We start from the raw sequence: 27,966 nt of genomic DNA on the forward strand, positions 1-27,966 counted from the left end.
TATATTTTCCAGGATCAACTGTACAAATAATGGTTTCTTTCCTTTTGCCTGTAAAAAAGAACGTATATGCTTAGGTTTCTGAGTATTTAACCTTTAAAAGACGGCATTTAAATTCCGTCAGCATTTAAATTCGGCCAGCGGGACCCACTCCTTGCCGGGAACTGAAGTTCCCTTTCATGGGATAAAGGTTAACATTCTGGGGGAATGACATTCGGGGTTCTAGGATTCAAAATGACTTTTGCTGTCTATGCTCATTGGTCTTGGTCCATATTAGGCTTGGCCTGAGCCTGCCTACCTTGGGGTCCCTGCACCCTGTTCTACAGTCGAAGGGATCAGGATAGAGACCCAGGACAGTCAGTCCCTATGCCCACACTGGGCTGGACTCCTGACCACCCCACCCCCCCTTCACACACACACATCAGCCTCAGCCACCAAGATTAACTTGTTCCCAAAGTGCCTGAGGCTGCAGCTGTGGGTTAAATTTAGCCCCCAGGACACTGGTGTGAACTGTTATGGGGCATTCTCCCATCATTCCTCTGAGTCACTTGTTTATAACCTCAGGCTTCGGGGAGGGAGGGGATGGGGGGATTGGAGAGGGGACCTCAGGCTGGGCCAGGACTGAGTCACCTCCCCTTTTGTGATCTCAGCGATGTCCCTGCCTGTCCCTCTTGAGCAGTATATTTGACCATGGCTTGCTCACCCCACCAGCAGGTCCCAGAGGGCACAGAACCTGGGAAGGTCCTGGAGGTGGTCCTGTCCGTCTTGCAGAAAGGACAAGGAGGGCAAGTGGTGGGCTTCCAACCCTGCCCTGGACTGCTGGGCACTTCCAGCAAGTACCGTCAGTGACACAGGCTCTGAGATGCTCAGCAACATGGCCAAGTCACACAGCTGACACGTGGCACACCCTGGATTCAAAGCCCGTCTGCCTACCTCCAAGGGCTGTGGGTATCCTTACCTTACTGCTTCCCACGAATTAACAAAAAAGGTCCATTAATCAGTCTCATTTTCCAAAGACCCGGACAGAAGGTACTGACTGAACAATTACTCCACCATGTATTTATCAAATGACTCCACCATGTATTTTTAGATAATGATGAATCCCATAGAGCTCACTCCCAACCAGGAATCCCACTAGAATATTCAGATGTGGCTCATTCATTCAATGAGAACCTGCTGAGGATTCAGCAGTGAACACGTCAGGCAAGAATTCCTGTCTTCATGGAGCTTACATTCAGCTGGGGGGGGGGAGGGGACAACAAGACAATAGATAGTTATATAGCATGTCAGATGATAACTGCTGTGGTGACGAACAGCAGGAAAAGGGGTGTGGGGAGTGACAGGTGGAGGTGATAACTATTTAGAATGAACTCAGTAAAAGGATTACACTTGAGCAGGTTCAGGCCCTGGGAAAGGACTCCAGGCAAGGGAACAGCTGGAGCAAATGTCCAGCTCATTCTAGGAACAGCAGGAGGCCAGCAGTTGGAGCACCAATGAGGAAGTGAGTAGGAGGAGATGTGACAGAGGGGAGAGGGAGAGGGAACCATGCAGGACCACGTGTGGAGTGTACAGTGTTGGTTTCCCCTCATGAAATGGGGAGCCACTATTTATTTTTTAATTCTAATTATGTAAAATGCAAACATACAAAAGTGAAGAGAATAGTAGACTGACCTCCCATGTACCCATCACCCCCCTCCAACAACTATCAAGTCGTGGCCAGGCCTGTTATTGGTAACAGGAGGTCCGGCCAACAAGAGGCTATTAGTAGGTAAACTGGAGGGGAATCAAAAGTTATATGCAGATTTTTTGCTGCATTGCATCCGGTGCTCCCAACCCCCACGTCGTTCAAGGGTCACCTGTACTTTAAGGATGAGGGAGGTGGGGTGGGCTGAAGGAAAATTATGTGTAGAGAGGTGACAGGCAAATGGATGGGTGGCAAGAGCACAGAAGCAGCCTCCCCACCCCCCACCCCCGCCCCCTCTAGAGGCCAGGGCAGCAGCCAGGCCCTTGGGTCTGTTGGCAAGCCTTTTGCTAGGGTGACCTGAGTGAGCCCCTGTTTCTTTCAGTCAAGGAAGTGGACCTGTGGGGACAGGCAGTGTCCATGCCCTGGGAACCTGCATCTCCACCCACCAGCCTCCTTGCCCGTCAGTCATACCCCTCCCCCTGTATCCAGGACTAAGTGACATAAACACAGGGGCCTCATTCACCACATACCCCCAGGCCTAGAATCCCACCTGGTACAGAGCCAATGCCCCATGTATTACCTGTGCAAAGAAATAACTCCTCAGAGGTCCCAGGAAGAGCCATGTGCTCCCTCCTCAGGCCACTACCTGTCTTCCATCTGAGCACTTGTCCTCCCAGGCACCCATACCAGCATCTCTGATGTCGGGTTCTTTCAGACTCCCCCAGTAAGGGAAGGATGAGTCCACGCTGCTGGTCACAGCACCCCCAGCCCTGAGCATGAATGGGAGGGGCCCCTGGGGCTACACACCTGGTATGCACGGAAAGCCACACCTGCAGGGGCCTGGCCTCCCGTGGCCTGGCCTTTGGGGCCTCAAACTCAGTAGCCCCAGGACCTCTCCTCTTTCAAGCCCATTCTGCACCCCACCCAAGACCCAGCACCAGTTTGGGGGTGCACCTTTGCTCTTGTCTCAGCTCCTGACTCTGGTGCTCCCCAAAGTTCAGCCCACCCTAAGGGGGGGAGGGAGGGTCCAGAGCATGGTGTCCATGCAGTCTGCAGCCGAGCTGCCGGGCTCCTTGCTCTGGTCTGAGTCTTTCTAGCCGATAGTCCAGGCAGGAAACATGGAAAGAAGAGGCTGGGCCAAGAACAGTTGTACTGACTTTATTCCCCTCACTCTTCTCACTCACCCGCCTGCTGTCCCCCACGCACTCTGTGGCTGTGGGGTGGCCACATGGGACCAGACATCAGGAGTCCACAGGCCTGGGCACAGCTATTCTGCCACCGCTGTGAAGGGCATTGTGGCAGCACATGCCAGCGTCAGAGGCTTGGGCTCTGAGACCAGTCCCAGCTCCCAGAGCTGTGATCATGCGGCTTGAGGCCACCCTCATCTCTCTGGCCGCTCCCCTCCAGCTGGCCCAAGACCAGGGAGCCCCAGCAGGGACAGGCCCAGGTTCTGGACCTGAGGTCTGGCCGAAGGGGCTGAGAAGTCCAAATGGACAGAGGGACATCCTCTCAGCCGAGCTCCAGTGGGAGGTGATGATCCTAAGCCCCCTCCCCACCACTACCGCCAGCCCTAGGGATTGAGTATGAAGCCTCAGTCCCCTCAGTCCAATATCCAGGTGCTTGTTAATTTGTTTTTGAAATAAAAAGGAAATGGAAAAGCTGGTAAAACAAGAACCCCATCCATACTGGCACTGCTGGGGTTCCATTATTGCTTCGACCCTCATGGTCTGGCTGGAAGGGAGCTCCCACCCACAGGGGCCCAAGGGGAAGAGAGCATTTAGCACCAGGGACACAGGGCTCCTGTTCCCACTGGGGTGGGGCCTCCAGGAGGGCGCTTGGCTGTGCCCACCTATATAGTTACAAGAGCCCAGCCTGCTGCCTGAACCCCTCTCCTGCCCTCAGAGAGAAGGTATAAAGGAACAGGAAACCCAAGTCTTGGGACAGGGTTTCACTGCTACACTCATCTCTGACCTCTGCTTGTCAAAATCTGGCCTGACAGACCAGGGCCCCCAGGCTTGCTAAGGCCGCAGTGGGGCTAGCAGGTGACAAGGCCGCCAGCCCCTATGGTAGACCCTGGTGTCAGTGACAGGGGGTTGGGAAACCCATGGGGGTCCCAGTCTAAAGCCCATTGGGGAAGATCAACATTTTTGGGACAATGTGAGCCAGCTCTGAAGAGCTGCCAGGCACTGGGACCAGAGGTTAGAAATAGCAAGGGGAGGGGAGTAGAGAAGGGGGACCCTGAGGACATCATGGAAGCCCAGAGATAAGGGGTGCAAGAGAGGGAAAGAGCTATAGTAAAGCAGGGACCCAGGAGGCCCAGCCTTGGGATGGGGAGCCACAGAGCTGGGAGCCAGACAGAAAACCTTCCTCTCTCGGGAGGGGCCCACTTTCAATCCCCAGAGGACAGCAGGGGCCCCTGAGGGTGCATCTGTTGGCTCTGGCTTGTACTGTTCCTGCTGCAGCCCCAAACTCAGCTGGGCCAGGGCACTGCCCCCTCCATGCCGAGAGAGCGAGCAGGCTGTGTGGCTTGGATTATAGACCCTCAAATCACTCGGGCTCCTTGGGCCTGCCCACGTCTGTACAGAATAAAGTGCTTCTTTTATTGATGATTAAAATGTGCCCAGCCCCCTACCCCAGCGCCATGGGCCTCACAAGGAGGTCAGAGGGGCTCTGACCCCCTCAGCCCTGAGGCTGACGGGGCCCAGTCCCCGCATGGTCCTCCTTGGGCTCAGGCCTCGTTCCACTCCAGCCGTGCTGGGAAGGCGGTGGTGTGGGCGTAGTCATGGGGGTTTAAGGTGCAAAGAGTATAACAAACAAAACCATATAAACAATAGGAAAGAGCTTAACTAGGAAACGTAGCTTATGGAATCTTCCTCCCCATTTAAAAGGCAGGAATAAAGATGTTAAATGACAACAAAAAAGGGTGACCTATTAGTGCCAGCCTCATGGGGGCAAGCACTGGGCACAAGTAGGGGCTCCCCCAGGACCCTGCCCTGCCCCTGGGGCCTGAACATGCAGGCTCCTCTCACCAACAATGCCATAGGCACCCTGCCACCAATGCAGAGGCCCAGGAGGGACAAGGAAGCTGGGCATCGGCCACGGGCAGGTTGTGGCAGGGCCTCGGCGAGGATGAGGCCTGGCATTGCCTTCGGGGGTATGGACGGACACAGACATACACATCTCCTCTAGCATGGGAGATATGGCCAGGGCAGCTGGTGAGGGGCGGGTGCTCTGTGACCAGCACCCTACCCCTTGCCCCACTGGTAGCACCTTGAAACCTTAGAACACTTGCCCAAGCCTCCTCCTAGGGCCCTGCCCCTGGGGGCCACCCAGTTGCAGGGGCTCCTTGACTGCAGCCCCTGGGAGCTGGTGCTGTAGGAGCTGACTTATCTGTCCACCCTAGGCCTGCCCACAGCACCCTGAGGCCCAGGGACCTCAGTGCAGCCTGATGCAGGTCAGGGACCCCTGGCAGGGCTATGGGTGGGGAAAGCAAATGCCCGGGGTCCAGCCCCTGCCTGGCCCACTCCACACGGTGCAGAGCTGGGTCTGAAGTCTTCATACCTCGCCACTCCCCACCCAACACGCTCGTGGGCATTCAGTCTCAAAGCCCTTGCCTCGGTGTCCAGTCCTCAGACTGAGTCCACAACTGCTCCAGGGTGGCTGGTACCCCAACTTCTCCCCAAACCCTCCAGGACGAGGGGGCAAGTTAGGGGACATGGGGGAGGCAGGGATGAGCCACTGAGGCTGGCCCAGGCTCCACCTGGACAACCCCTCCAGCTCAGGCCTCAGCAGAGTGACCAGTCACGCCTGCTCTCCAGGCCGCCCTTTCCACTGGACCTGCTGCCTCCAGCGCCCCCCTCACCTGGAGGGGGTACTGCAAATAGCTTCCTCTTTTCTTTTTCCTTCACTTCCAAAAAAAAAAAAAAAGAAAAAGAAAGGCTTCAAGGAGTCCCTGAAAGTGGGCACTTGGGAGTAAGGTGTCCTACACCAGCTTTGGGGGCCGCCAGCCTGCACCCGTGCCAGGGCCAGGGGCTTCAAGCAGAGCGTGTCCAGCCACCTCGGGGGGTGGGGGCGGCGGTGCCAGGCCGGTGCGCCCTCCGGGGAGGGAGGGCAGGGGGTTGCTCCCGGGCGGCCCTGGGCTCCCGGTCCTGCGCGCACGTGGTCAGGGCTGGTTGGTGGCGCTCATCCTCCCGCCGCTGTTGGCGGAGGCGGGGAAGAGGGGGGGCGGGGCCGGCAGGGGCGGGGGCAGCCCGGGCAGCAGGGGCAGGGCGGGGGCCTGCGGCTGCGCGGGGGGCAGGCCGGGCGCGGAGGGGGCGCCGTCGGCCAGCGGGTGGCTGACGCGGAAGCACTTCTCCTTGTGCGCCTTGAGCATGTTGGAGAAGCGGAAGCGCTGGCCGCAGACGTCGCAGGGGTAGGGCTTCTCCCCGGTGTGCGTGCGCCGGTGCCGCTTCATGTTGGGCCGGCTGGTGAAGCTCTTGCCGCAGATCTCGCAGATGTACGGCTTCTCCCCTGGGGGGGGGAAGGCGGTGGGCAGCGGGGTGTCACTGGGGGGATGCTACACCCCAACCCAGGGCCAGCCTCCCTGCGCCCCAGGAACCACAGTGGGGTTCAGCCCTGGCACGCTCGGATCCTCCCCACCGTGGGCCACTCTGTACCCGCCTCGCCCAACCTGGGAGGCGGGCAGCATGGCCTCAAGCCTCAGAAACTGAGGTCCAGGGGCGAGAAGGGGCGGGGCCTCCCGCGCATCCGAGCGGGGCTGAGACGGGGTCTTGGCCTGGCGGGGAGCCCCTCCCGGGCAGCCGAACCTGTGTGGGTCTTCATGTGCTCATCGAAGTACTGCTTCATGTTGAAGTCCTTGCCGCACCACTGGCACATGAACTGCTTGTGGCCGATGTGGATGCTCATGTGCGACCGCAGCTGGTACTTGTACTGGAAGCGCTCGTTGCAGTTCTGGGGGGTGGGGGTCGAGGGGGGAGGGTGAGGCCAGGGGCAGAGCGCGGAGCGGTCTTCAGGGAGGGAGGCACTTGCTGTGGCTCCTGGGGGGAGCGGTGCAGGGGCGGAGGTAGGCACCGTGAGGCCCTGGGCCCAGGTGGGAATGCGAGGCAGGAAGTGGGAAAGGCCACAGCTGGAGGCAGGCCTCGTGCTTAAAGCCAAGCCCCCACCCCCCACCCTTCTTTGTTGTCAGGCCCTCTCATGCCACCTGCAGCTCCATCTCTCTGCCTGAGATGACCCTTACCACCTCTCCGGAAAGCCTGCCCCATGATTTGAGGCCAGGCAGACCTCCCACCCGGAATGTGTGGGGCTTGGATTAGGGGTGGAGTGGCAGAGTGGGGTGGTGGGGGCAGGCCAGTGGGTGACCAGGTAAGCGTGGAGTGGGAGGCAAGGGCCACAGACATTGGAAAGAGGGCCCCTTTCTTTCAGAACCCTGTACCCCACTCCTCCCACTCCCTGGCTTTTAAACAGCTGTTGTCCCTGACCCCTGACCTGTCCTGGGTGGCCCCTGGGCAGGGGGAGAAGGGCACTCACCTCACATCGGAAGGGCTTCTCCCCAGAGTGCTGCAGCGAGTGCACCTTGAGGGACATGCTTCGTTTGAAGGATTTCCCGCAGGTCTCACAGGTGAAGGGCATGTCCTTGGTGTGAGCTACAGGGCATGCACCATGGCCGTCATGGCTCTGGGGGACCCCATCTGCCCTGGGGCCTGCCTCACAGTCTCTGTCCCTGGACCTGGGGCTGCTCCGCAGGCAGGCCCCTTCCCCATGGGCTAGGGCTCTGTCTGCTCTCAAGTCTGGTCAGACAAGTGCGGAGGCTCTTGTGGTTCTTCAGCCTCTGGCCAAGAGAAATAGCCAAGGCCGCCTCACCCCGCCACCAAAATTTCAGGGAAAGACGGATCCCAATGGGATTGGCCTCAGCTCAAATCCTGGCTCAGCCACTGGCTCCCTGCAGAACCTCTGTGGGCCTTGGTGTCTTCTATAAAAGGAGGCTGGGAGTGGTACCGTGCTTACTAGTGGCTGCACTTTACAGGAGATGACACTTCTAAGGGTTAGCTGCACACACACACACCCCCCCAGGACCCATGGAATGATGAGGTAGAAGATCTGGGAGGAAGCAACTGGAGGCAGGGAGGGCCCCTCAGAGCTCAGGGCTGGTGAATCTGAGCCCAGGAAGGACCACCAGTCCTGAGTTACCCAGCATCTCCTGGCTGAGACCTAGACCCTGCATCCCAGGTCCCAGGCAGTTTACACTGGAGTCCCCCAGCACTGTCTGGTGGAGAAAAGGGGTAAAGCCCACCTTGGCCACCTTTCCCTGAGCCCGAGTCCATGAACAGGCAAAGAAGGGAGGGCTGCAGAGACACCAGACTCCCAGCTGTGCCCAAGGCAGAGGGGTAGCCCAACATACACTTGAGGTGCCTCCTCACTGTGTCCTGGTGTGACCCCAGGGGAAAGGTTGCATTCAGAAGAGCCCAAAGCCCTGTGAGGGCCCAAAGGTGAGAAAGAATCAGAGGCATAGCTATCCTCAGACTGAGACAGGACCTGTGCCAGCTGGATTCTGGTCCCCACCTACCATCTTGTCCAGGAGCCCTGGCCCCAGAGCCCATCCAGGCCACATCTGCCAATGCAACCAGCTGCCACAGGCCTTCCCAGCACACTCACCAGCTGGCCAGCTCTGCCCTCTGGCTCCATCCCGCACCAGCCCAGACTCACCCACCATGTGCTTGCGCACGTGGGCCATGGTGTAGAACTTTTTCTCGCAGATCTCGCACGAGAACTTCTTCTCCGCATAGCCATGCACGATCTTGTTGTGCTCGTGGAGGGACCACAGCTTCTTAAAAGCTTTGCCGCATGTCACGCACTGTGGGGTGAGAGGACTTTAGGCACTGCGTCCTGAGTCAGGACTGTGTGACGAAGGACAAGTCGCTGCCCCTCTCTGGGCCTCATTTTCCTCATTTGAACAGTGCTGGAGAGAGAGCCCTTGAGTCCAAGAACCAGCCAGACCTGATGTTCTGGGAATTGGGGGTGGTAGCCCCCTAAACACCCACCAACCACCCAGAGCTGCAGCCTGGGCTCCCTTTATCTTTGAACTGAACTAGGGCCAGGGGTCACTCTTCCAGGAGGCCCCTCCTCTGTGCTTATTTCACCAAGGCACCTCTCTATGGAGGGGAGACGCATAACTGGCTGAAGGGCCACAGTGGGTGTGGAGAAGCCCCACTCAGACGACAGGGCCAGACAGAGTTGAGGCATTGTCTCTGCTGCCTCTCCCTGCGGGGACCCATGCCCTAACACCATGGAGATCACCAAGGAGCTAGGTCTAAAGGGCTGGCTGTGGGAAGGGGGCGGGCACTGCAGGAGGTACCAGCTCCCATCAGGCAGTGCAGGGTGGTGGGAATCTTAAGAGTACACTCCCCTCTTCCTCTTCCCCTGGGCCCTTGTCCTGCCCATCCCTGCAGGACACCCCCAGAGACCTGGGGGCAAGGCCAGGGCTCAAGCAGAAACTGGGTCAGGGTGGTCAGGTTGCCCGGGTTGGAGGGAGCACAAGTGTCTTTCCCCTTCAGAAGGCGGCTAGAGTGTGTGGCAGGTGGAGAGTCAAAGAGCAGCCCAGCAGGCAGGCAAGTGGGAACAGGTACAGGAGGGTGGGGCAGGAGACCAGGTAACCCCCAGGTAACACTTTCTCCACAGGGCACTGCAATTAGCAATTAGTTCAGGCAATTAGCACCTGCCTACCTGCTGCCCTCACCTCACCACCTCACAGCCACAAAGGTAAAAACCAGCCCGGCTGGCCCTGTGCTGCCCACATCCTGAGAGGCCAGGCTGGCAGAGATTCAGGCTGGCCCAAGGCCTGGCAGCCAGCCCAGCTTTCTCACTTGGCCCCAGCAGCCCCCGCTCTTCCCAAACTTCTCATCCCAGGTCCTCTTCCCCAGGCCCAGATCAGCTGGCATCTCCAAAGAGCTGAATACGGGGACTCCTTCCTGCCCAGCCGCCCCTTACTCTACTCAGCCTTTGTGGCAAGTGGAAAATGGCGCCCCCCTCTGGGTAAACTCCTCCCTTTGTCTCTGCTTTTGTGCTCCGCCAATCTGTGAGACTATACACAGTGGCCTGCTGGCCCTGGGACAGCAGCAAGGATTTGCTAAAACACTGACTCATCCCTCCTCACAGCTGGCTGTCCCTGGTCTCATGTGCTCAGGCAAGTCCCTTTCATCCTCCCAAGTCCCTGTTCCCTTGCCCCTCTGGCCAAGGGTACTGTTTGTTCTAATCCTATCTGCATATCTTTCCATGTGTTGAAGCCCAGTGCTATCTGTGTCCTCCAGAAAGCTCTCCTTGACGTTGTCACCAGCCTGGGCCCCACCCTCTTGGTGACCCTGAGCCGGGCTGGTCCCGCTGTCCGGGGTGGTCCAGGTGTGGTCTCCCTAGACTGTCTGAGCAGCGCAGGCAGCAGGCCCCTGGGTGCCCAGGCCCAGCCTGGTGGCCTCAGCTGGCCTTCTGCCGGGTCCTGCCCCACCCACCCACCCCACGAAGCCGCCCTGAGGCCCACCTGGATGTTGCGCTCGCAGTCCGTCTGCCGGTGCAGCAGCAGCTCGCTCTCCAGCAGGAAGCGTTTGCCACACTGGTCGCAGATCTGCATGCGGCTGTGGGTCACATTCATGTGCTTCTCCAGGTACCAGCGGTTGTTGAAGACGCGCGGGCACTTCTGGCACGGGTGGTGCTGCTTCTCCTCCAGCTTCACCTTAGCCCCCAGCCCGTCCGTGGCCTGTGGCCCTCGAGCCTGCGCTGGGGCCGCTCCAGGGGGCTGCTTTGGCCGCTTCCCACCACGCGGCCCGGCCTCCTCGGGCTCAGGGGGGGCCTGGCGCCGGGACCGCGTGGCCATGCGGCTGTGGGGAGGGGGCTCTGCGCGGCTGCCCCTGCGCCCCACGGGCCCCCGCCTGGTCCCCGGCTCCCCCTCCTCCCCCTCCTCCTCCTCCCCCTCCTCCTCCTCTTCTGAGCTCTCCTGATCCTGCTCGCTGTGCCCCTCCTCCTCCTCCTCCTCCTGCTCACTGTGCCCCTCCTCCTCCTCATCTTCCTCCCCCTGGCTGCCACCCTCCTCCTCTTCCTCCTCCCCCCCACTGCCACCTCCCTCCTCCCCCTCTTCCTCCCCCTCCTCTTCCTCCTCCTCCGAGTGTCTCTGCAGCCCATCCTCGCGGCCCAGCACCATGGTGGCCGGGCCCGCGGCAGCCCCGGCCTTCCCCTCGGGTGTGGTGGACACGTGCAGCGTCTGGTTGTTGAGGTTCACCTCCACGATGATCTGGGACTGCTCCTGCCGGCTGTAGGAGCCAGGTCCCCCCAGCTCCTCCTCCAGCCCCTCGCCCCCCTCCAGCTTGCACAAGCTGGCGGGGGCCCCACCGGCCTCCTCCGCGCCACCTTCCTTCTCTTCCTTGAAGAAGGGCTGTGCTGGCCCCAGGGTGGCAGGCGCCGTGCCGCCCGCAGTCCCTGCACCGTCCTCCACACGCACGGAGTAGGGGTCAGGGCCCTCGCGGGCGTAGATCTTGGGCAGGCCCGGGGTGTCGGCCTCCTGCTTGATGTCGCAGTAGTAGGGTGGCGAGGCCGGGGTGCAGCTGGCGGCTGGCTGGGCCAGGGCCACAGCGCTGGGGCCCGGGGGGCCGAGGGAGCGGGCGTCCAGCAGCTCCTGGCAGGACGCGGCGATGTCGGCCATCTGCAGCAGCGAGGCGGCGCTGAGCACCTCGTGGACGTTGGCCGCGTTGACCAGCAGCTTGGACGTGTAGATGAAGTTGAGGATCTGCTGCAGGCCGCCGGGCGCCAGCGCCTCCAGGGACAGCTCCACACGCTGCAGCTGCTTGTTCTGGGTGAAGAGCGAGTGGAAGAACTGGCTGTAGGCGGCCAGCACACCCTTGTGCGCCGGGAAGACGCTGCGCTGGGGCACCAGCACCAGGTCCACGTCGCAGAGGTCAGGCTGGAAGAGGCGCTGCTCATTCAGACGGCCCATCAAGCAGGCGAAGTGCAGAGCCACGTCCTCCACCAGCGAGAACTCGGCCGCTGGTGAGTCGGTTGTCTTCTCAACCAGCAACTGCGGGCACAGGGCACAGGTCAGGTCAAGGTCAGCAGGGCCCCTCAGTGCCCACGGCGCTCACCCATCACTCCTGGCATCATGTTACAGAAAAAGAGCCAAAGCTCCAGCAATAGGAGGAGGGAGAACCAGGATTCAGCCCAAGTCAGCTGCCCCTCAGAGCTCAAACTCTGACCATGACTTTCTGAGGCCAAAGAGCAGTTAACTTTTCTGGGCCTCCAGCTCTTCCACTGTGAAACAGGAAGTCATCCGGGAAGAGGAAGAGAGGGACGAGAGTGACTCACTGTCCAGGTGTGCCAGGGACCGAAGGGTTCCTGGCAGCAGGACTTTCAGTGCTAAAACCAGGGCCATTGTGGGCAAAGCGGGACTAGGTGGTCACCCCAGTAGGGGCATAGGCATTTCCTGAGCTCCATGGGTTCTCTCCCCCACACTCACTCACAAATAAAACCCAGCCCACCCAACCCGACACACCTGGAGAATAGAAGCCAGGCTCACTTGCTCACTGCCCAACCTCTGGCTACTGTACCCCTGGGAACGGCCCCTGAGGGAGCCCCTCACCTCACCAACAGTGGGCCTCCCCTGGGCCTGAGTGCTGCAGAGGTAAAAACTTCTGTGAAGAAATCCATACCCAGGGCCTGTGACCTCTCCCCACCCGGTCCTGATGCCCCACTAGACGAGGCTAGTGAGATCCAGCCAGCACCCCATCACTCGGCCAGACTTAGGCCAGGCTGCTGCCAGTGGCCTCAGGCCTGGCCTCCTGCAACTCCCCTGCACACAGGGTTCTGTCGGGGTGTTGGGCCCAAGGCCTGCCCCAGACCCTTTTCCCTCTACGCCCCAGACTCCTGGTCATGTATGGTCCAGGTCCTGAGATGCCCCATCTTGGAAGGCCACACCATCCGGGCGCATCTGCAGCCCCAAGGGGTCCCCTGAAGTCTGATGGGTCAGATTATCAAGCCCTTGGGCCACATCTAGCACCTGTGAATTGCTACAGTAGGGACTGGCTTAATCTCTCCTGGCTCCACCACAGTGGCCTCCCCAAAAGATGGGTGGCACAGACAGGCAGGCTGCCCAGTCCCTTGTATGTGTCCAGCGTACAGCAGATGCTCAATTAATATCTGCTGACTCCCTGTCTGGCTGGACCAACCTCATAGGTTCCAGGTTCTGTCCAGCTGGGTCACAGCATCGTAAATTGAGGACCTTGTCCCACTGCCACAAAGCCATCAGCTCCCCTTCCCCAAGCATCTCCATGGAGGCCCTGGGATGAAACCTGGGTCCCATCCATCCATAGCCCATCACTACCCCCACCATGGGCACAGACTGGGCAGGGAGTTGTATGTGGGGTGTCTCTTCTCAACTTCTCAGTCACCTGAATGAGAATCTGCCATGGGCCTCAGAATGGGCCTCAAGTTGCTACCAGGGAAAACCTACTCCCAGACCTGACCTGGGCCCACTTCCTTCACACTCAGCAGCCCAGGGCAGCACCTACCCCACACTCACTCAGATCCCATTCTGGTCATGCCCTTGGCTATGGACACCATCTTTCTTGAGTTGTCCCACCATGCCTTCCGCCCCCCAGCCAAGAAGCAACCCATCTGCCCCTCTGTCTCAGGGCTGCTGGCCTGGCTAGGCCTGGCCAATCTAACTAGGATATGGTGCCAAGCCCCTCCCATTTTCCTCCCCTGATTCAGTCTGACTCATCTTCTGGGACCAATTCCTATTACACAGATGGAGAAACTGAGGCTTAGAATGGGAGAGTCCCAAAGTGAGCAGTAGCAGAGCCCCTGGTCTCTTGACTTTTCTAAGGCTACCCTTCCCTGCTGGACTGGACACTACTCCATGTAGATAGAATTTTTAATGACTTAAAAATCAGGAAGAGGTATCTGGGGACCCTCCCCCCCAGGGGACCAGCTGTGCTTCCTCAGACTCTCCCCCCAACCTCCTCCCCAGAGCTGCTGCTACCTGTAGGTGAGGGGTCAGGGTGCAACTTGAATAGTAACCAGGGCGCCTTAGGGGCTCCAGTAGCCAGACAGTGTCAGAGAAAGTGACTTGGATAAGGACTTGTCAAAGCCAGGCCTGTTGGGCGGAGCCCACCCCAGGCCACTGGGCCCTGATCCACCTGCTCTCCCTTCACAGAATTCCCTCCAGTGCCTACCTGCCACGGGAGAAGGGGCAGTGCCCAACCTTCCAGTGTGCAGGTCCGAACCCAGGGCCCAAGCAAGGCCTGGCCAGGGCCCTCTGGCTTCAGCAGAGGAGGAGGGGTTAGCCTGGAGGCTAGTGCTGCCCCAAAGACTCCATTCACAAGGCAGTACCCCAGCTAAGCCAGCACCATCCTTGTCTCCCGAGGGGCCGAGAACCTTAGGACCAGGCACTGTGACTGGACTTCTTTGAGAAGGCACACAGATGCTGCCTGAGTCCATAACTGGCAGCCCTTCAGCAGGGCACAGCTGCCCCCTAGCCTGGCACCTTCCACCCAGGGCCCACCAGCTGTGTCCGCCTCCCCAGCCAGATGTGCCAGTTCTCTGAAGCTACTATAGATGCCCCTCCCCATCTGGCTGTGCCAGCAGCAGCCACACACCCCACCCCCAAGGCCAGGCAGGCCTGGCTAAGATGCAGGACCAGGGGAGTGGTCAGGCACCCCTGTTGCCACGGTGTTTCATGCCCTAAGACCCCCGTCCCCCAAGCTAGACTGGGGGGAAGCCCGGTGCCAGGGATACCTGCCTAGTCATTCACCCAGGTCAGACCTTCTATACCTGAGGGATACCCTGACTTATGGCCGGGAAGCCACTGCCTTCCTAACCTGCTGCACCCCACCCCCCACCCCCAGGACAGTCCTTCCATCGCCAGGCAGCAGTGGGTGGGCCCAGTCTGAGCAAGGGGCACAGGCTCAGGACTTCCAGGCTGCTCCTTCTGGGGAGAGGGGAGTCTCTCCCAGCTTCCTCTGCACTTACGCCTCCCTCCTTCCCGGGGAAACAGGCCCAGAGAGGGCGGGGGACCGGCCCAAGGTCACACAGGAGTTTGGGCTGGAGCTGCGGGTGCCCCCGCACACACCCCGCTTGGCCCAGGCACCCCGAATCCCCAGGCAGGGCGGCTCCAGCGCCCACGTGGCCCAAGGCCCAGGCGGGAATCCGGACCCCCCCTTCCCCCCATTACCCAGTCCGAGGGCGGCGCCGACCGGGATCTGGGAAGCGCCCCCTCCGCCAGTGCCCAGCAAGACCTCCTCCTCTCGCGCCCAGGCCCCCACCCCAGGAATTTAACCCCCGCCCCGCCGAGGGCCGCACCGGAGCGCAGCATTCCAGGCCCGCGGGGCCCCGGGGAACGGGTCGGGAGAGCCGGCGGAGGGAACGATCCCTCCTACCCCTCCACCCCGAGCCAGGGGCCGTGCGCTCGGGAGGGCAGCGGGGGCAGGTGGGCGGATAAGCGGGGGGACAGGCAGGGCCTTGCGTACCATGGTGCCGTGGCGCTGGGGGCTCACAGGGCCCTGCGGGATCGCGCTGCCCCCGGCGGCCGGGCCCGGGCCGCTCCATGAAGCGCCGCGCTGGGGGCAGCCCCCGCGCAGGGCCCCGCGACCATGGCCCCCGGGGGCGCGGCCGGGCGGGCGGAGGCGCAGGGCCGCGGTGAGTCCAGCGGCCGAGCAGCTGCGGCCCCAGAGCCTCGGGCGCGGCGGGCGGGGGGCGCGGGGAGCCGATTGGAGCCCGCGCGTCAGCTGGGGCCGCCGTCTGGACGCTTAAAGGGCCAGGCCGCCCTGCGTGCCGGCTGGGGGCGCGGACACGCGTGGTGGGCGCCCTCCCGCAGCTGCCCGCTCTGCCTCCAGCCGCCGGGGCCCGCAGCCAGGCCCCGCGCCTCGCATCCTCGCGGATGGACCGCGGCCTCGCTCTCCCGCGCTGAGCCCCCTTTCCGCCGCCGGGAAGTTCGTCCCGAGTCTAACCTCGGTGCTCTCCAGCTGCGCCACAGAGGCGGAGTCGGAGTAGGAGGCGGCCCTGAGAGGGAGAGCCTGGGCGCGCCCGCCCCCCAACCAGCTGCAGAACGGCCTCCACCTGCTCCCCCGAGCGAGCCCACGCTGAGGAACCGAACGGGCACCCTTGCCGCGCTCCACCCCCACCCTCGGCCCTGGGCTGCTCTGATTTGAGGGTGAGTCTGGGATTTCCAACTAGCCGGGTGCCTCACCCCTACCCCAGGGCAGCCCAGGGCTCATTTTGCTCCATGCTTTCCAGGACTTAGCTCTGGTCGACCATACCTGCCCGGTGGCCTCCTCTGGCTGCACAGATCCACCTAGGGCAGGAGATGACAGCCACCCGGACCACAGCCGTAGTAGTGACCAAATCCTTTAGGTGAGGGCCCAGGACGGGGAGAAGGAGAGACAGAGGAGTGGGGACCAGAGCCCAAGCCCCACTCTGCCCCCAGCCGTGAGACCTGACGCTGCTCACTCAGTAGCGTCCTTGCTCAGTCTCTGCTGGGAGATACAGCCAGGCCTGCGGAATGCTGCTCTGGCATGGACACCAGTGGGGGCAGGGGGCTGGCTGTGCTGGCAGGAGCTGCAAAGGAACGCTGCCAGGCTGAGCAGGCAGCAGAGTGGGGACCACGGGGCACTGGGCCTGGCACGGCCCAGGTGGTGGCTGGGGCACCATTGTGGAGAGGGGGCCTCTGTGAGTCTCATGTGGCCATGTCATCATTCAGATGCACCCCCTCACCCCAACTTGACTGCTGCCCCACATTCCATTACCCCCCCCATTACCCCCTCCTGACAGTACCACTCAGTGCCCCCCACCATCCCCACACACATGCACTTGTGTGCTCACACACCAGCCCATGCCCAGCTGCAGCAGTATCCCCTGAGTATGCCACCTTAATCATGGGCGGGCAAGGACTCTGGGGCCTGTTCAGAGTGGCTTGGTTCTGGGTGCCAGGGGAAAATGGAGCAGAGGCCAAGATCCCAGGCAGGCACCATCCTATAGTCTGATGGTCCTACAAAATTGTATGGGCCTCCCCTAAGGTCAGAACAGGGAGGCCCTTATGATTAGGGCATCCCAGAGCCAGGGAGAAAACACCTCAGGAGCAAAGATGGGGGTGACCAAAAAGTGCCAAGAGGAAAGGGAGGAATGCACAGAGCAGGTTGGAGGGTCAGAAGAGACCCTGGTGGAAGAAATGGGAAGAGAGGAAGGGGCACAGAGGGGACATGCCCCCGGAGGCAGCCACTGCAGACATTTTGCTCTTCTGTGGCCCTGGTAGGTGCTTAACAGCTGGCTGAGCTCCCAGAGGTCTTGGGCTAAGGTCAGGCCACACAGCTTACATGCCACACTAGCCGTCACCTCAGGGCGCCTTCTGCCTCTTCCTCCCAAACCCACTTCCTACTTCCTCATCTGACTCTGGATTCCGGCACCAGCCTGGGAGGCGGCAAGGGAGGGATTGTGTAGCCTTTGGTTGGATAAGGGGAGCGAGGCCCAGAGCAGAACGAATCGCACAGCCAGGCACCAGCGTCGGGAGCCAGGGAAAGGGGAGGCTGCAAAGGTGGCCTCCCCCACGGCTGGGAGGAGCCTGGCAGAGAGGACTGCAGGGACACTCCTGGGCCCACTTCCCAGTCACGGCTTGGCAAGCAGGCGTGACCAAGGTAGGGCTGCTGGCCCCTTTGGGATTGGCCTTGGTCGCAGCAGTCAAGCCAAAGGAGGGGCTAGAGGTGGGGTGAGGAGGGAGGGAATGGTGGGGAGAGGATAGGTCTCCAGGAAGACCCCAGCAGTTCCCCTGTTCTCTGGCCTCCAGCCCATCTGGGGGAGCCCCAGGCAGAGCCTGAGCTCTGTGAGAGGCTTTTGGCGCTTGGGTCACACTAGAACTGGCAGGAGAAGCTGTCTGAGGAGCTTAGCCTGGGTCTGCTCAGAGCCAAGGCCTGCACATTGAGTGAACATCAGCTAGAGCAGAGGGACAGGGGCACTTCAGGCAGAGAGAGCACCTGCAAGGGCCCGGATGCAGAAGGCAGTTTAGCATCTGTAGGGAACTAGAGGCAATTTGATGTCACAGAGTCCAAATTCTTGTCGGAAGGAGCACCGGCCAAATGGAGACAGGCATTGCTCTCCAGGCCTTGGCATGGGCCGTGCCATGGGAGCTTCACCTCAGGCTTGTTCAGGGTAGGCTTTCTGGAGAGGGTGGGGTGGGACTGGGCTACTGGGGAGGAGGTCCTGGCCCAGGATGGCATGCCCCAGCGGGAAGCCGGGAGCTTGAGGAGCCCTCAGACACGGGCTAGGTGCTGGCGAGATCAGCAGCCATGCCCCTGCCTGTAGAGACCAGCTCACGGGTTTTCTCACAACTTCCCTTAGTATCTAACCCCAAGTTTCTCTCCCACATTAGGGAGGAGCAACAGACCCAAACGAGTATCACCCAGGCTTAGAGAAACCAGGCTTGCCCCTACTGAACCTGGAAAGATCAGGCGGGGTGGGGGGGGGGAGATACGTGCTCAGTCTCCCTGGGGACCTCGGAGCTGTGTAGCTGAGATGGGGGAAAGAGGGAGAGCATTTGGGCTGGCACCTCAGCCCCACATCATCCAGGGCTTCCTGCAACTAAAACCGACCACCAGATTCCCCAAGGACCCCACTGACCTCAATGCCTCTGGCCTGACTTGATTTTAAAGATATAAAGGACCCCTTGAGCAACTATTCTGTGGCTCAGTCCTTAATGGTTTTGGCCCAGAGCGAGGCTGCCTGGGTTCAAGTTCTGCCACTTCCTAAAGTTGGGTAACTAGATCAATTGTTTGGCTTTTATAATTCAGCTCCTCCCCCCGAAGAACTGGGATACTAAGGCCCCCTCCCTCCTGGAACTGGTGCGGATTAAATGCTTAGAACCAAGCATGCAGCCAAGGAGTTCAGGGACGCTGGCCCTGGGCTTGCCTCCAGGACGAGGGTAGGAGGCCACGGTTTCACGTGGAGGGCCAGGCTCAATCATTAATGAGACGCCTGGGGTCCCTTGACCCAGCAGGGTGGGAGAGGATCCTGGATGCAGCGAGGGAGGCCTCGAATGCCAAGGCCATGACGTTCATGCTGCGGGAGGGAACGGCGACCTGCTGGTTTGAATTAGGTGCCCATCCCCCAGCAGCTGTAGCCTATTAGTGCCAAGCTCAGTAGAAGCAGAACCTAAGCAACACCCCTCCAACCCCACCCCCAGAGATCTATGCTCCCCCACCCTGCAGGGCCCTGGGTCTGCTGGGATTCTCTGCCACCCACCGACCCCACCGGAAGCTTTCTGATTCACAGGGGGAGGCAGGGCAAGGGAGCGCTGCCTCTTTCCACTGGAAGCTTTCAACAGGCCATCCCAGCCTCCCGCCCTCGTGCAGCTCTGCTTGCCTTGTCCTCGCCGGGCACTGGTGGAGCTGCCCAGGCTGTCCTGGGGCGAGCAGGCACGCAGGGCGCCTGGCTCCTGCGAGGCTGCTGCCTCTACAGCCTCAGAGAACTCCCTGCCAAGCCGGAGTCCCTTAGCCACCCTTCCCAGCTCCTCCGGGGACTTCAGGCTCTGGCCTGTCACCATGGGCAGCAGCAGAGTTGATGCCCTCCTCCAGGCCCCTCACCTGGTCGCAGAGACTAACGAGCAGGCTTCTCACTCCGCATCGACAGAGCCTCCTTTCCCTTCCAGTGACCTCTGGCCACCGTTCACGGTCACCGAGAGGGGCACTTCCTTGGATTCTCTTACCTCCTATTCAACGCCCAGCTGATTCAGAACAGCCAAGACCGAAGCCCTTGACACATTTCCCCCAGTGCTGCCCAGCTGATGGGATGGTCACTATCAGAATGTGAATGAAGATTCCAAGGCTCGCTAGCAAATGAGACCCTGAAGGAAGCTCGCTTGGGGATTTTCCACAGCAGACTTGCAAATTTTCTTTAAATTTTAAAGCAACGCATCCAGATTGGACTGTTGTCAGGAATTGGCCTGATTTGGGGGGGGTGGGGAAGGTCTACTGATTACTGAATTTTGAAAATGGAATCTCTGCAAGTCTTACCCTGAGAGGTTATGTTGTAGTCACTAAGCAAATACAAATTCCTTGGAGTCCCGAGGAGAAAAAAGTTAATTGTACTTGCCCTGCAAATCCTCCTGTGGTTGCTAAAAATATCCCCAGTGCTTCCTCCAGGAGTGAGTGCCATGTGCCTACTGGTGAACCACGTTAGGAGGGAGGTGTGCAGGCTGGCTAGGTGGGCTAGCAGGTAAACGCACTGTCCCTGGGCAGCAGCGCACAGATGGAATGGGACACATTCTCTCCTCCGCAAAGACATCTGAGTGCAGGTCACAGCTGGGTGACAGCACCAAAGCCTAGAGGAGCTGTGGAGTCATTGGGGGAACACTGAGCACCCTCAGTGCTTCTCTGGGGAGGTGGATGTCTCTGCCTGAAGTTCTCTCTAGCTGCCCCTCATGCCCATCACTAATGCTTAGCTACAAGATGAAAGTGAGCCTCAGAGGTGGGTCAGCAGAGACTCAGGGTTTCCTTTTCCACCTCAGAAAGACTAGCTGAAATGTGGATGAGTCAAGAAAGATGAAAGACGCTCAGACTTAGACTAAGTATATATTTTAATTTCTACAAGGTCTCCCTTTCAAGTTTTGGGGAATTTAAGTGAAGTGTATACAAATTACACATTGCCAATATGTACAAAAGTATTTTCTAGTTTTTAAACAATACCAGCTATATCATATTTAATTTGCAGTAAACAGGACATTACAAAAACAGTCCAATAATGCATTTTCTATTTAGAAGCACAATACATAACATAATTCAATTTTATTAAAAAATAACTTAAAATACAGAACAATCCCCTTAGGAAGAAAAGCTGTCTCTGTAGGTCATTCAGTAAACACACAAGTTGAAGGCTGCAGCTGAGGGCTGTTCTCTTTCATGGAGAAAACATGAGGCTTCCAGGGCCCACTTCTCAGGATAAAATTCCACCCACATCAAAGGGCAAGGTTGCTGCCTGTGGTAGGCAGAATTCTACAATGCACCTCCCCCATTCCATGCCCCAACTCAGGGACCTGTGAGTAGGGGATCCCTCCTGCGATGATATAGTCTATGAACTTAAAATAGGAAGCCTAGCTCAGAGGGCTAGATGTAATCACATGAACCTTAACACTGAGGGGAAAAGCGGAGAGATCTGAAGCATGAGGACTTAGTGGGCCACTGCTGGTCTGAAGAGGTAGGGGAGCCACAGAAAGGAATTGGACCAGCCTTAAGGAGCTGAGAGAAAGGCCCAGACAGGAACGGACACTGCCAAGCACCTGAATGAACTGGAAGCAGCCCCTTCCCTAGAGCCTCCATAAAGGAATGCTGCCCTGCTGACCCCTGGCTTCAGCCTGTGAGACCCTGAGCAGAGGACCCAGCCATAGTGAGCCAGATCGCGAGCTACAGAACTGAGCTAAAAAACCGGTACCGTTTTAAGCTGCAAAGTTTGGGGTAATTATTTACAAAGCAACAGAAAACCAACACACTGCCCAAGGGTAACTTTTCTTAACATAATTAGATTTGGCAGTTTTTGTTTGGGTTCTGAATGCAGTATTTTTCCCACTGAGTATTATTAAAGCAATATTCTCCTTTGCAGGCAACTTCTGAGAACCCTTCATGTGAATCACACGATGTTTTGTCGTCACTAGAAGCATGTTTGTTTCACTTAGGTCCTGTTGTCTAATGTACTCTCATCTATCAACTTGGCAAACAACTGACCCCTTAACCCTGTTTATGAACCTTTTAGGATAATGGTTTGAATGTGTCCATAGTCATCCCTCCACCCATCAAGGGCTGTCAGATCCCTCCAACTAAGGGCTCTTCCCCACTTCACTAGTGCACCAGGCAAGGCCTGGGTAGGATGGCACACAGCTCTACATCCAACATCCCATATGAACTTCTCCTGCATTACTGGACTAAACTGGCACTAAGGTGATTAAGTACACTTGCGGAAAAAATTCCAACTAGATTTAAAAAAAAATCATGCCGGTTTTTACAGGTCAAATCATTTTTGGAGGAACCACCCAAAACTGTGAACATGTATAAATTATGCAGTCCCATGCACCTCCTTCCCTGTGTTGTCATGGGTTTACTCAAGTCACACAAGGCTTCACCGAGTCAGTGTGGCCACAGCAGAAACTGAAAACCATGCTGGTGCCTAGAACCGTTCAACTACTGCTGTGTCTGCCTCTTACTTCAGACTTCAAAGCCCTGCACAATGTCCGGGATGGCGGCAGTCAGATTTTGGTGTTACTTTTGAAGTCCATACTTCAATCCACTCTTTGAGGCACATACGTCAGTCATGTGCAGTAGACCTGAGTGACCACACCCCCTATGCCAATGCTGCCTGGTCCAGGGTACCCCAGCCCACAGCTGTGGCTTGAGAGAGCCCCTCTAAATATTCAAAGTGAATGCAGCTCAGAAGGAACCATGTTTGGTGCCAGTGAATAAAATTATTTTTTTTAACGTCTCTCTCTCATGAGATTGTTTAAAGAGGCACCAAAAGGTACCAAGCACCAAAGGGTGAAGTGGAGTAGAATCATTTTTACAGTCTAAACTTCTGGTAGTATTTACTAGAAAGCACAGGGAACATTAGGTCCTTAGAGACGGTGCAGGTACTTACTTAAGGCCGATTTCTTCTCCCTAATCTCGCCTGCCAGCATGCAACAGACAGCAGGCTGTGTGATGACCACTTTCCTGATCGTTGGAGACAGCAAAGAAGGAAAGAATCAAGAGCCCCAGCGCCACCGCCTCGTACTCCTGGCTACCATCAGGATGGATCTGGGCAGTTTGTTTTTCAGAGCACATATGTATTAGACTGTAATCAGTATAGAAACGTTTGGCCACCTTTAACAGTTCTCCTCCACAGGTCTGTACTTGGCAGCAAAATACTAAACCTGAAAAACGGGCAAAAAGAACCTGTATTCTAAGGAACACAAGATGGAGAGAAAAAGTCTATCTAAAATAATATTGCAAATTATACCAAAATTTCATGGTTTCTTGATTCAAGAAAATGAAATTCACTTCCATAGTTGGCTACTGTAAAATGCGGCATAAAAATATTTTTAGGAGACATATCTGTATTTTAAATTCTGCGCACAAGTAAATGAACAAGTAACAATTAAGAAGTGTCTATTTTTGAAATTCATCTCTAATATTGAAATGGAACAACAAACTGGCATTAAGTTTCTTAAACTTTTAAGTTACCAGATATTTACAAATAAGATATAATTCGTATCAAAAAAGGGGGCATTTTCAACTATATCTGCTGCTTTCACTGGGACTCCGGTGATGAGAGTAACTTCGGTCACTTTCACTGTCAGAGCCATAAGATCTACAACTCCTGTATAACAAAACAAAACAAACACGAACACCTTTTAGCTGTCAATCCTCTGAATTCCCCTTGTAGCTTCTTTTTTGACTAGAGTGGCTTGAAGGCAATACTGATGTGGCACTTAGCATAGTGGGTGGACCAGTGGGGTACTACCGACTGTGGTAAAACAACTTTGCAGAGATCTTAAATGATCAAGTAATAACATCAAGGTTAAGATAAAATAAAGAAACATCACATCTTGGGAAATTACTTGAAATTCACTCATGCAAATGAGCAGAATGATTTTCCATGTTACCCAAATGAACATCAGTATTTAATTAGACTGAGAAAGTGAGGGGAAAAGGCACATGAAGAGAGTGTCATTAAAGACATGGAAATCAAATGGCGCCCAATGAGGGGTGAGGGTGGGGTGGGGCATGACAGGAGCATTGGGATAGTGAGTCAAAAGGACATGGTTATGATCACCATCCAGTTACTTTGAAAAATATTCACTGAGAGCTAGTCACTTTGCTAGGTACTCAGAACACACACACACACACACACACACCCCACCCCCCCCAAGTACTGTTCCCTGGGGCTCAAGGATAGGACAGAACAATGGGCAAGACAAACAGGCACACAGGGTTGGGGGCTGGGGGGCAGAGCTCAGGGTCAGCAGCCGGGAGGGCTTCCCAGGGCAGTGGGTTGCAGTGGAGACTGTAAAGTAGGTGGGGATTGGCAATTTCAAGAGGCAGGAGGGAAGACATGGTGTGGGTGTCTCTAGGCGGAAACAAAGGTTCCAGCACGTTAAAGGGGGAAGACAGAAAAGCCTGGAATGAAGCTGTAGGTGGAGGGAGCTGAGGCGCCATGCTAGAGCCTGGACCTGCCCCACAGGGCAGTGCAGATGGAGCCCTTGAAGGGTTTCAAACAAGGAAGTGCCCAGTCTACACATGAGAGTCTACATGGGTCACTGATTGTCCCTGCAGTGGCTGGGGGAGGGCACAACTGAAAACCCCCAGGAAAGGGACATTACAAAAGTAACCATAAAAACTTGCAGCGCCCTATTTAAAAAAGCGGGCTGTGGGTTGGGTGGGCTAGGCAAAACGTTGCATATAACATAGTATTAGTAAATACAATAAATAAAAAACACATTTTCCCCAAATAATGAAAAGATATAAACCTTAATCCTGCTGCTGAAGCAAATGATTATGACATTTTATTATACTTTTTTTTTTAATTTAAAAAATTGACAAACTGGCTTTGCTATTTTCTAGCAATGAGCCCTATTTAAAAAAGTGGGCCGTGGTTTTGATGGACATCTCTTACTCCTTCCAAGAGATTTTTGTGTAAGGACATGTGACTATTTAAAAATCTATTTGGATTCAAACATTAACAATAACCAACAAACATGCCCCAGCAAACTCTTAATACAAAGGTCACATTTAGTAGCTGCCTGTGGTCTGCTAAAACTCAAGAAGAGGAGAAAGGATTTCTGTCCTAAGGATTATGCTTTCTTTCCTATCGCTTCACACACCAAGTGCCCATAGGAACGTGCAGTGTTCTAGGGGGAGACCCACCTGGACCGCCTGTTGTAGCTTCTGCCTCGGTGGTAACTGTCGCTCCTCTGGCTTCTGCTGCGACTGCGGCTCCTGCTGTAGTAGCTATCGTAAGTGTAGGACCTGCTTTAACACAACAACAAGCACTAAGGTTTCCTATTCAAACACTCATATAGTCCCATTTCTTTTTAGGAGCGTAAGAGTGTCCTCTTAGAACATGGGCACCACTGGACAATGTGAGACACATTTGCATAACAAGTACCGAAAACATTTAACAACTGCCCCAAATCAGACTTACCGTATTAAAGACAAAAATGTTAATTTCTTTTCTGCATTGGAAAATATCACAAAATTGACACTGAGTTAGTCAGATTGAATCTGGTGGATATCAGGCAATTCTATTCAATAAACACCTGCCATTACAATTTGACATTAATTGTCCCTTTAGACGCTAGAGTACAATGGGCAAACAGAAAAAAACTGTCAAAAAGACCTCATTTAGAAAGGGTATGATTTCTTGAGAAAATACATGTGTTACAGTTTCTCAATAAAATACAACACTTTTAAAAGGGAATTAAGGGTTTTATAGAACAAGGCCTCTCAATTCTGCCCTGCAGGTGGCTACCCAATCCCTGTGCGTACCTGGACCGACTGTGGAGATCGTACGAGCTGCTCCTGGACCTGCTCCTGCTGGACGTCCTAGTAGTAATCACAGAAGGGATTGTCATCTCAGGGATCAGGACAGGCTACATCAAAACACTAGACACTTATTTGCCCATCAAGAAAAAAACAATGAAATCCAGCAGCTCTACTGATTTTGTCTTTATATCAAAAGCATACTGGATTTTTAAAAAGCATGTTGGATTTCATAAGAAAGATTAAATTCTATGCTATTCTTCTATGAAGTACACCTAAAGAAAGTCTCTGGGAGATTTGGGGTGGTAAACACACAATACAGCATACAGATAATATGTTGTAGAACTGTCTACTTGAAACGTGTATAATCTTATTAACCAATGTTACTCCAATAAATTCAATTAAAATAAAACAAGAAAGTGACTGGAGAGGTTCTGACTAGGTATGGGGTAGGGATGAGAGGAAAGGTCTGCCCAGGTAGGACACTTATAAGTAAAATGAAGCTGCAGGAAAATACCTGAGAGGCCTATTTTTTCCCTTGGTCCCCCTTTAAAAATCCTCCTATCTCAATCTCTAACCCAAGTCAAGAGGTGACTGCAGATGTGAACTTAGGTTAAGGAAGATGTACTGGGGGTGGGAAGGAGGTGGAAGGAGTGGTCAGGGCCTCTCATAAATATTTCTACTGTTTCTCCCCATTCTGGGAAGATCCCATCCTGAGAACAGGTAGTAAGAATCTGATTGCTCTTTGAAAGAACTAGAGAAAACAGGCCTGACTGGTATTCAGCAATGACAGGCCTTCAAGAGCAGGCAGGATGGAGACCACATAGGCGGGTAGGATGCACAAGCTCACCTATGACTTTTGTAACTGCGGGAGGAACTGCTCCGGCTTCTTGTGCGGCCTCTGCTGTACCACCCTCTGCTCCGACTTCTAGAGTAGCTTCTTGATCTATAATGAAGAGTGGAAAACTATAATTATATCAAACCCCCATGCTGTTAAAATTACTTACTTGTAGGGCAGGAAGGGGAAAACACAGTAAGAGGCAAGGTCGTTGGAAAGGTCTCTCATGAACTCCTCACAGTGGGTATGACATTGACAGTTAATAAGGGTTTAAACTGAACAGAAAGAAATAAAGAAAAGCCAGGAAAGGCTGGTACAGGTGGTTTATAGGAGCCCTATTAGTAACAGCAAAAGAGGAAATAATCCTATCTCAGAATGAGTTAAAAAAAGTTAACACAGAGACTATATACTGAAATACTCTAAGGCAGGAAAATGAACTACACAGCCTCATGTATCAACTGAGCTATCTCTTAGGAACAAAATGTTCAGTGAAAAGGCAAACGTAGGAAAATATATATATGTGTGTGTATATATATATATATGAAAAAGGATTTCGTTTGAAAACATGCAAAAACACTGTATAAGGATAGAAACATTTGTGGTGAAACTATGAAGAAAAACAACAAAATTGTAGCAAGAGTTCAGAATAATGTTTAATTCTAGGAGAGAAGAAAGTAGGGTAGCATGGGTAGGGCTACCATCAGGAATGTCAAAGCTCTATTTTTTTAAGCTAGATGGCATTTTAAATTACCTTTTATACCGTAGTCACTTATTTTTATGTCTACTTAATATTTAGTAAAACAAACAAAAACATAAGCAATGCAATCCTGCCCCTCGTTCATCTGGCCCCTGGCCTTCCTCCTGCTTCACTCCTGTGACTCAGGAACAGGAAAACAGCCCCACGTGTAGGCTACCTGTATGATACCTCACAGGTTTTATGCAGTTTTGAACACGTTATGTTCTAATAAGATTCTAGTCACATATCCAGCAAACAATTATAAAGCACACTCTGTGAAGTGAATGAAAGATGAGTAGGAAACAGCCTCTGGATTAGCAAACGCTTAGTTCATCAAAAATGTCCATAAGCGTGTTTGGCCGATGCCAAATGATCCTTGATATCTGGTCCTATAAAAAATGTCCAAACTTAAAAACATCCCTGGGTTCAGAGAGTTCATGTTTATATTTATATATTTAATCTGCACCCAAGGATATGTTTATTGCTTTTGAGAGAGAGAGAAAGGAAGAGGGGAAGAGAGAGAAACATGGATGTGAGGGAGAAACATCGATCGACTGCCTTCCGTATGTGCCCTAACCAGGGATCGAACCTGCCACCTGAGTATGTGCCCTGACCAGGAATTGAACCCACTACCTTTCGGTGTCTGCCAACTGAGCCACACTGGCCAGGGCTATTTATATTTCTGATTTAATATGTGAAAAGTACTATCATGTTTTAGTGGTCCAATAATTGTGGTGTGGCTATACTGCTAATAATAACCCCTCTCTTGCTTGGTCACCTAGCTGGTAATAGCACATGGGGTTAGGCAGATCAGAAGACATGGACCAGATGTCTCCATGGATGTTTTAGACAGGACCAAGATGTTCTGCAAGGCAGTACCTTACTTTAAGGAGTTTACAGCCTACTAGGGGAGTCAGACCCAGGCAGGTAACCAAAACAGGGAGGTAGCGTTCAGCTATCTCAGTCTACTACCCTTAGCTGAAACGCTTAGAGCAAATTCCTTGGCTTCTCTATGCCTCACTGTCTTCATTTACAAAATGAAATACCACCCATCCCAAAGGCAGTAGCCAGCATCTCCAACAGCTCAGAGCTATCAGAGTGTAAATGGGAAGGCAGATGTTGAGCAGAGAGGAGGCTGCAGTAGCTCAACGGGTAACTGCACCCAAGAACATGAAACGCCAGGATTCACCAA

General features: G+C 55.4%; 2 protein-coding genes across 9 annotated transcripts in view; both read right to left on the reverse strand.

Annotated features, from left to right (window-relative positions):
* Positions 1 to 5,823: 5,823 nt before the first annotated feature.
* Positions 5,824 to 15,284, reverse strand: ZBTB47 (zinc finger and BTB domain containing 47). The gene is made up of 6 exons (XM_087824829.1): positions 15,181 to 15,284; positions 10,209 to 11,735; positions 8,384 to 8,531; positions 7,208 to 7,323; positions 6,487 to 6,631; positions 5,824 to 6,190 (listed from the first exon to the last, which is right to left on the reverse strand). Exons 1-6 carry the CDS (start codon positions 15,181 to 15,183, stop codon positions 5,844 to 5,846), a joined length of 2,286 nt encoding a protein of 761 aa, XP_087680955.1. The 5' UTR covers positions 15,184 to 15,284; the 3' UTR covers positions 5,824 to 5,843.
* Positions 15,285 to 20,255: 4,971 nt separating this feature from the next.
* NKTR (natural killer cell triggering receptor) overlaps positions 20,256 to 27,966 on the reverse strand; it is a 36,803-nt gene continuing 29,092 nt past the window's right edge. For 7 of the 8 annotated variants that reach the window (XM_087824811.1, XM_087824813.1, XM_087824812.1 and 4 more), the window contains 4 exons: positions 26,051 to 26,146; positions 25,207 to 25,263; positions 24,586 to 24,690; positions 20,256 to 23,038 (listed from right to left, as the gene is read on the reverse strand). In XM_087824811.1, the coding sequence (XP_087680937.1) occupies positions 22,951 to 23,038; positions 24,586 to 24,690; positions 25,207 to 25,263; positions 26,051 to 26,146 (346 nt within the window). In that variant the 3' untranslated portion in view covers positions 20,256 to 22,950. The remainder of the gene's footprint in view (positions 23,039 to 24,585; positions 24,691 to 25,206; positions 25,264 to 26,050; positions 26,147 to 27,966) is intronic. The other variant, XM_016196077.2, reaches the window with a different exon arrangement.

This window comes from Miniopterus natalensis, chromosome 15 (assembly GCF_054644295.1).
Source record: "Miniopterus natalensis isolate mMinNat1 chromosome 15, mMinNat1.hap1, whole genome shotgun sequence".
NCBI classification, from domain to species: domain Eukaryota; kingdom Metazoa; phylum Chordata; class Mammalia; order Chiroptera; family Miniopteridae; genus Miniopterus; species Miniopterus natalensis.

What these genes read in the sequence shown, in the direction of transcription:
- ZBTB47 (XM_087824829.1), bottom strand. An exon ending in ACTGCGAGCGCAACATCCAG is followed by an intron (nt 8,532 to 10,208) that starts GTGGGCCTCAGG and finishes CTCACCCCACAG; the next exon opens with TGCGTGACATGCGGCAAAGC. An exon ending in AGAAGCCCTTCCGATGTGAG is followed by an intron (nt 6,632 to 7,207) that starts GTGAGTGCCCTT and finishes CCCACCCCCCAG; the next exon opens with AACTGCAACGAGCGCTTCCA.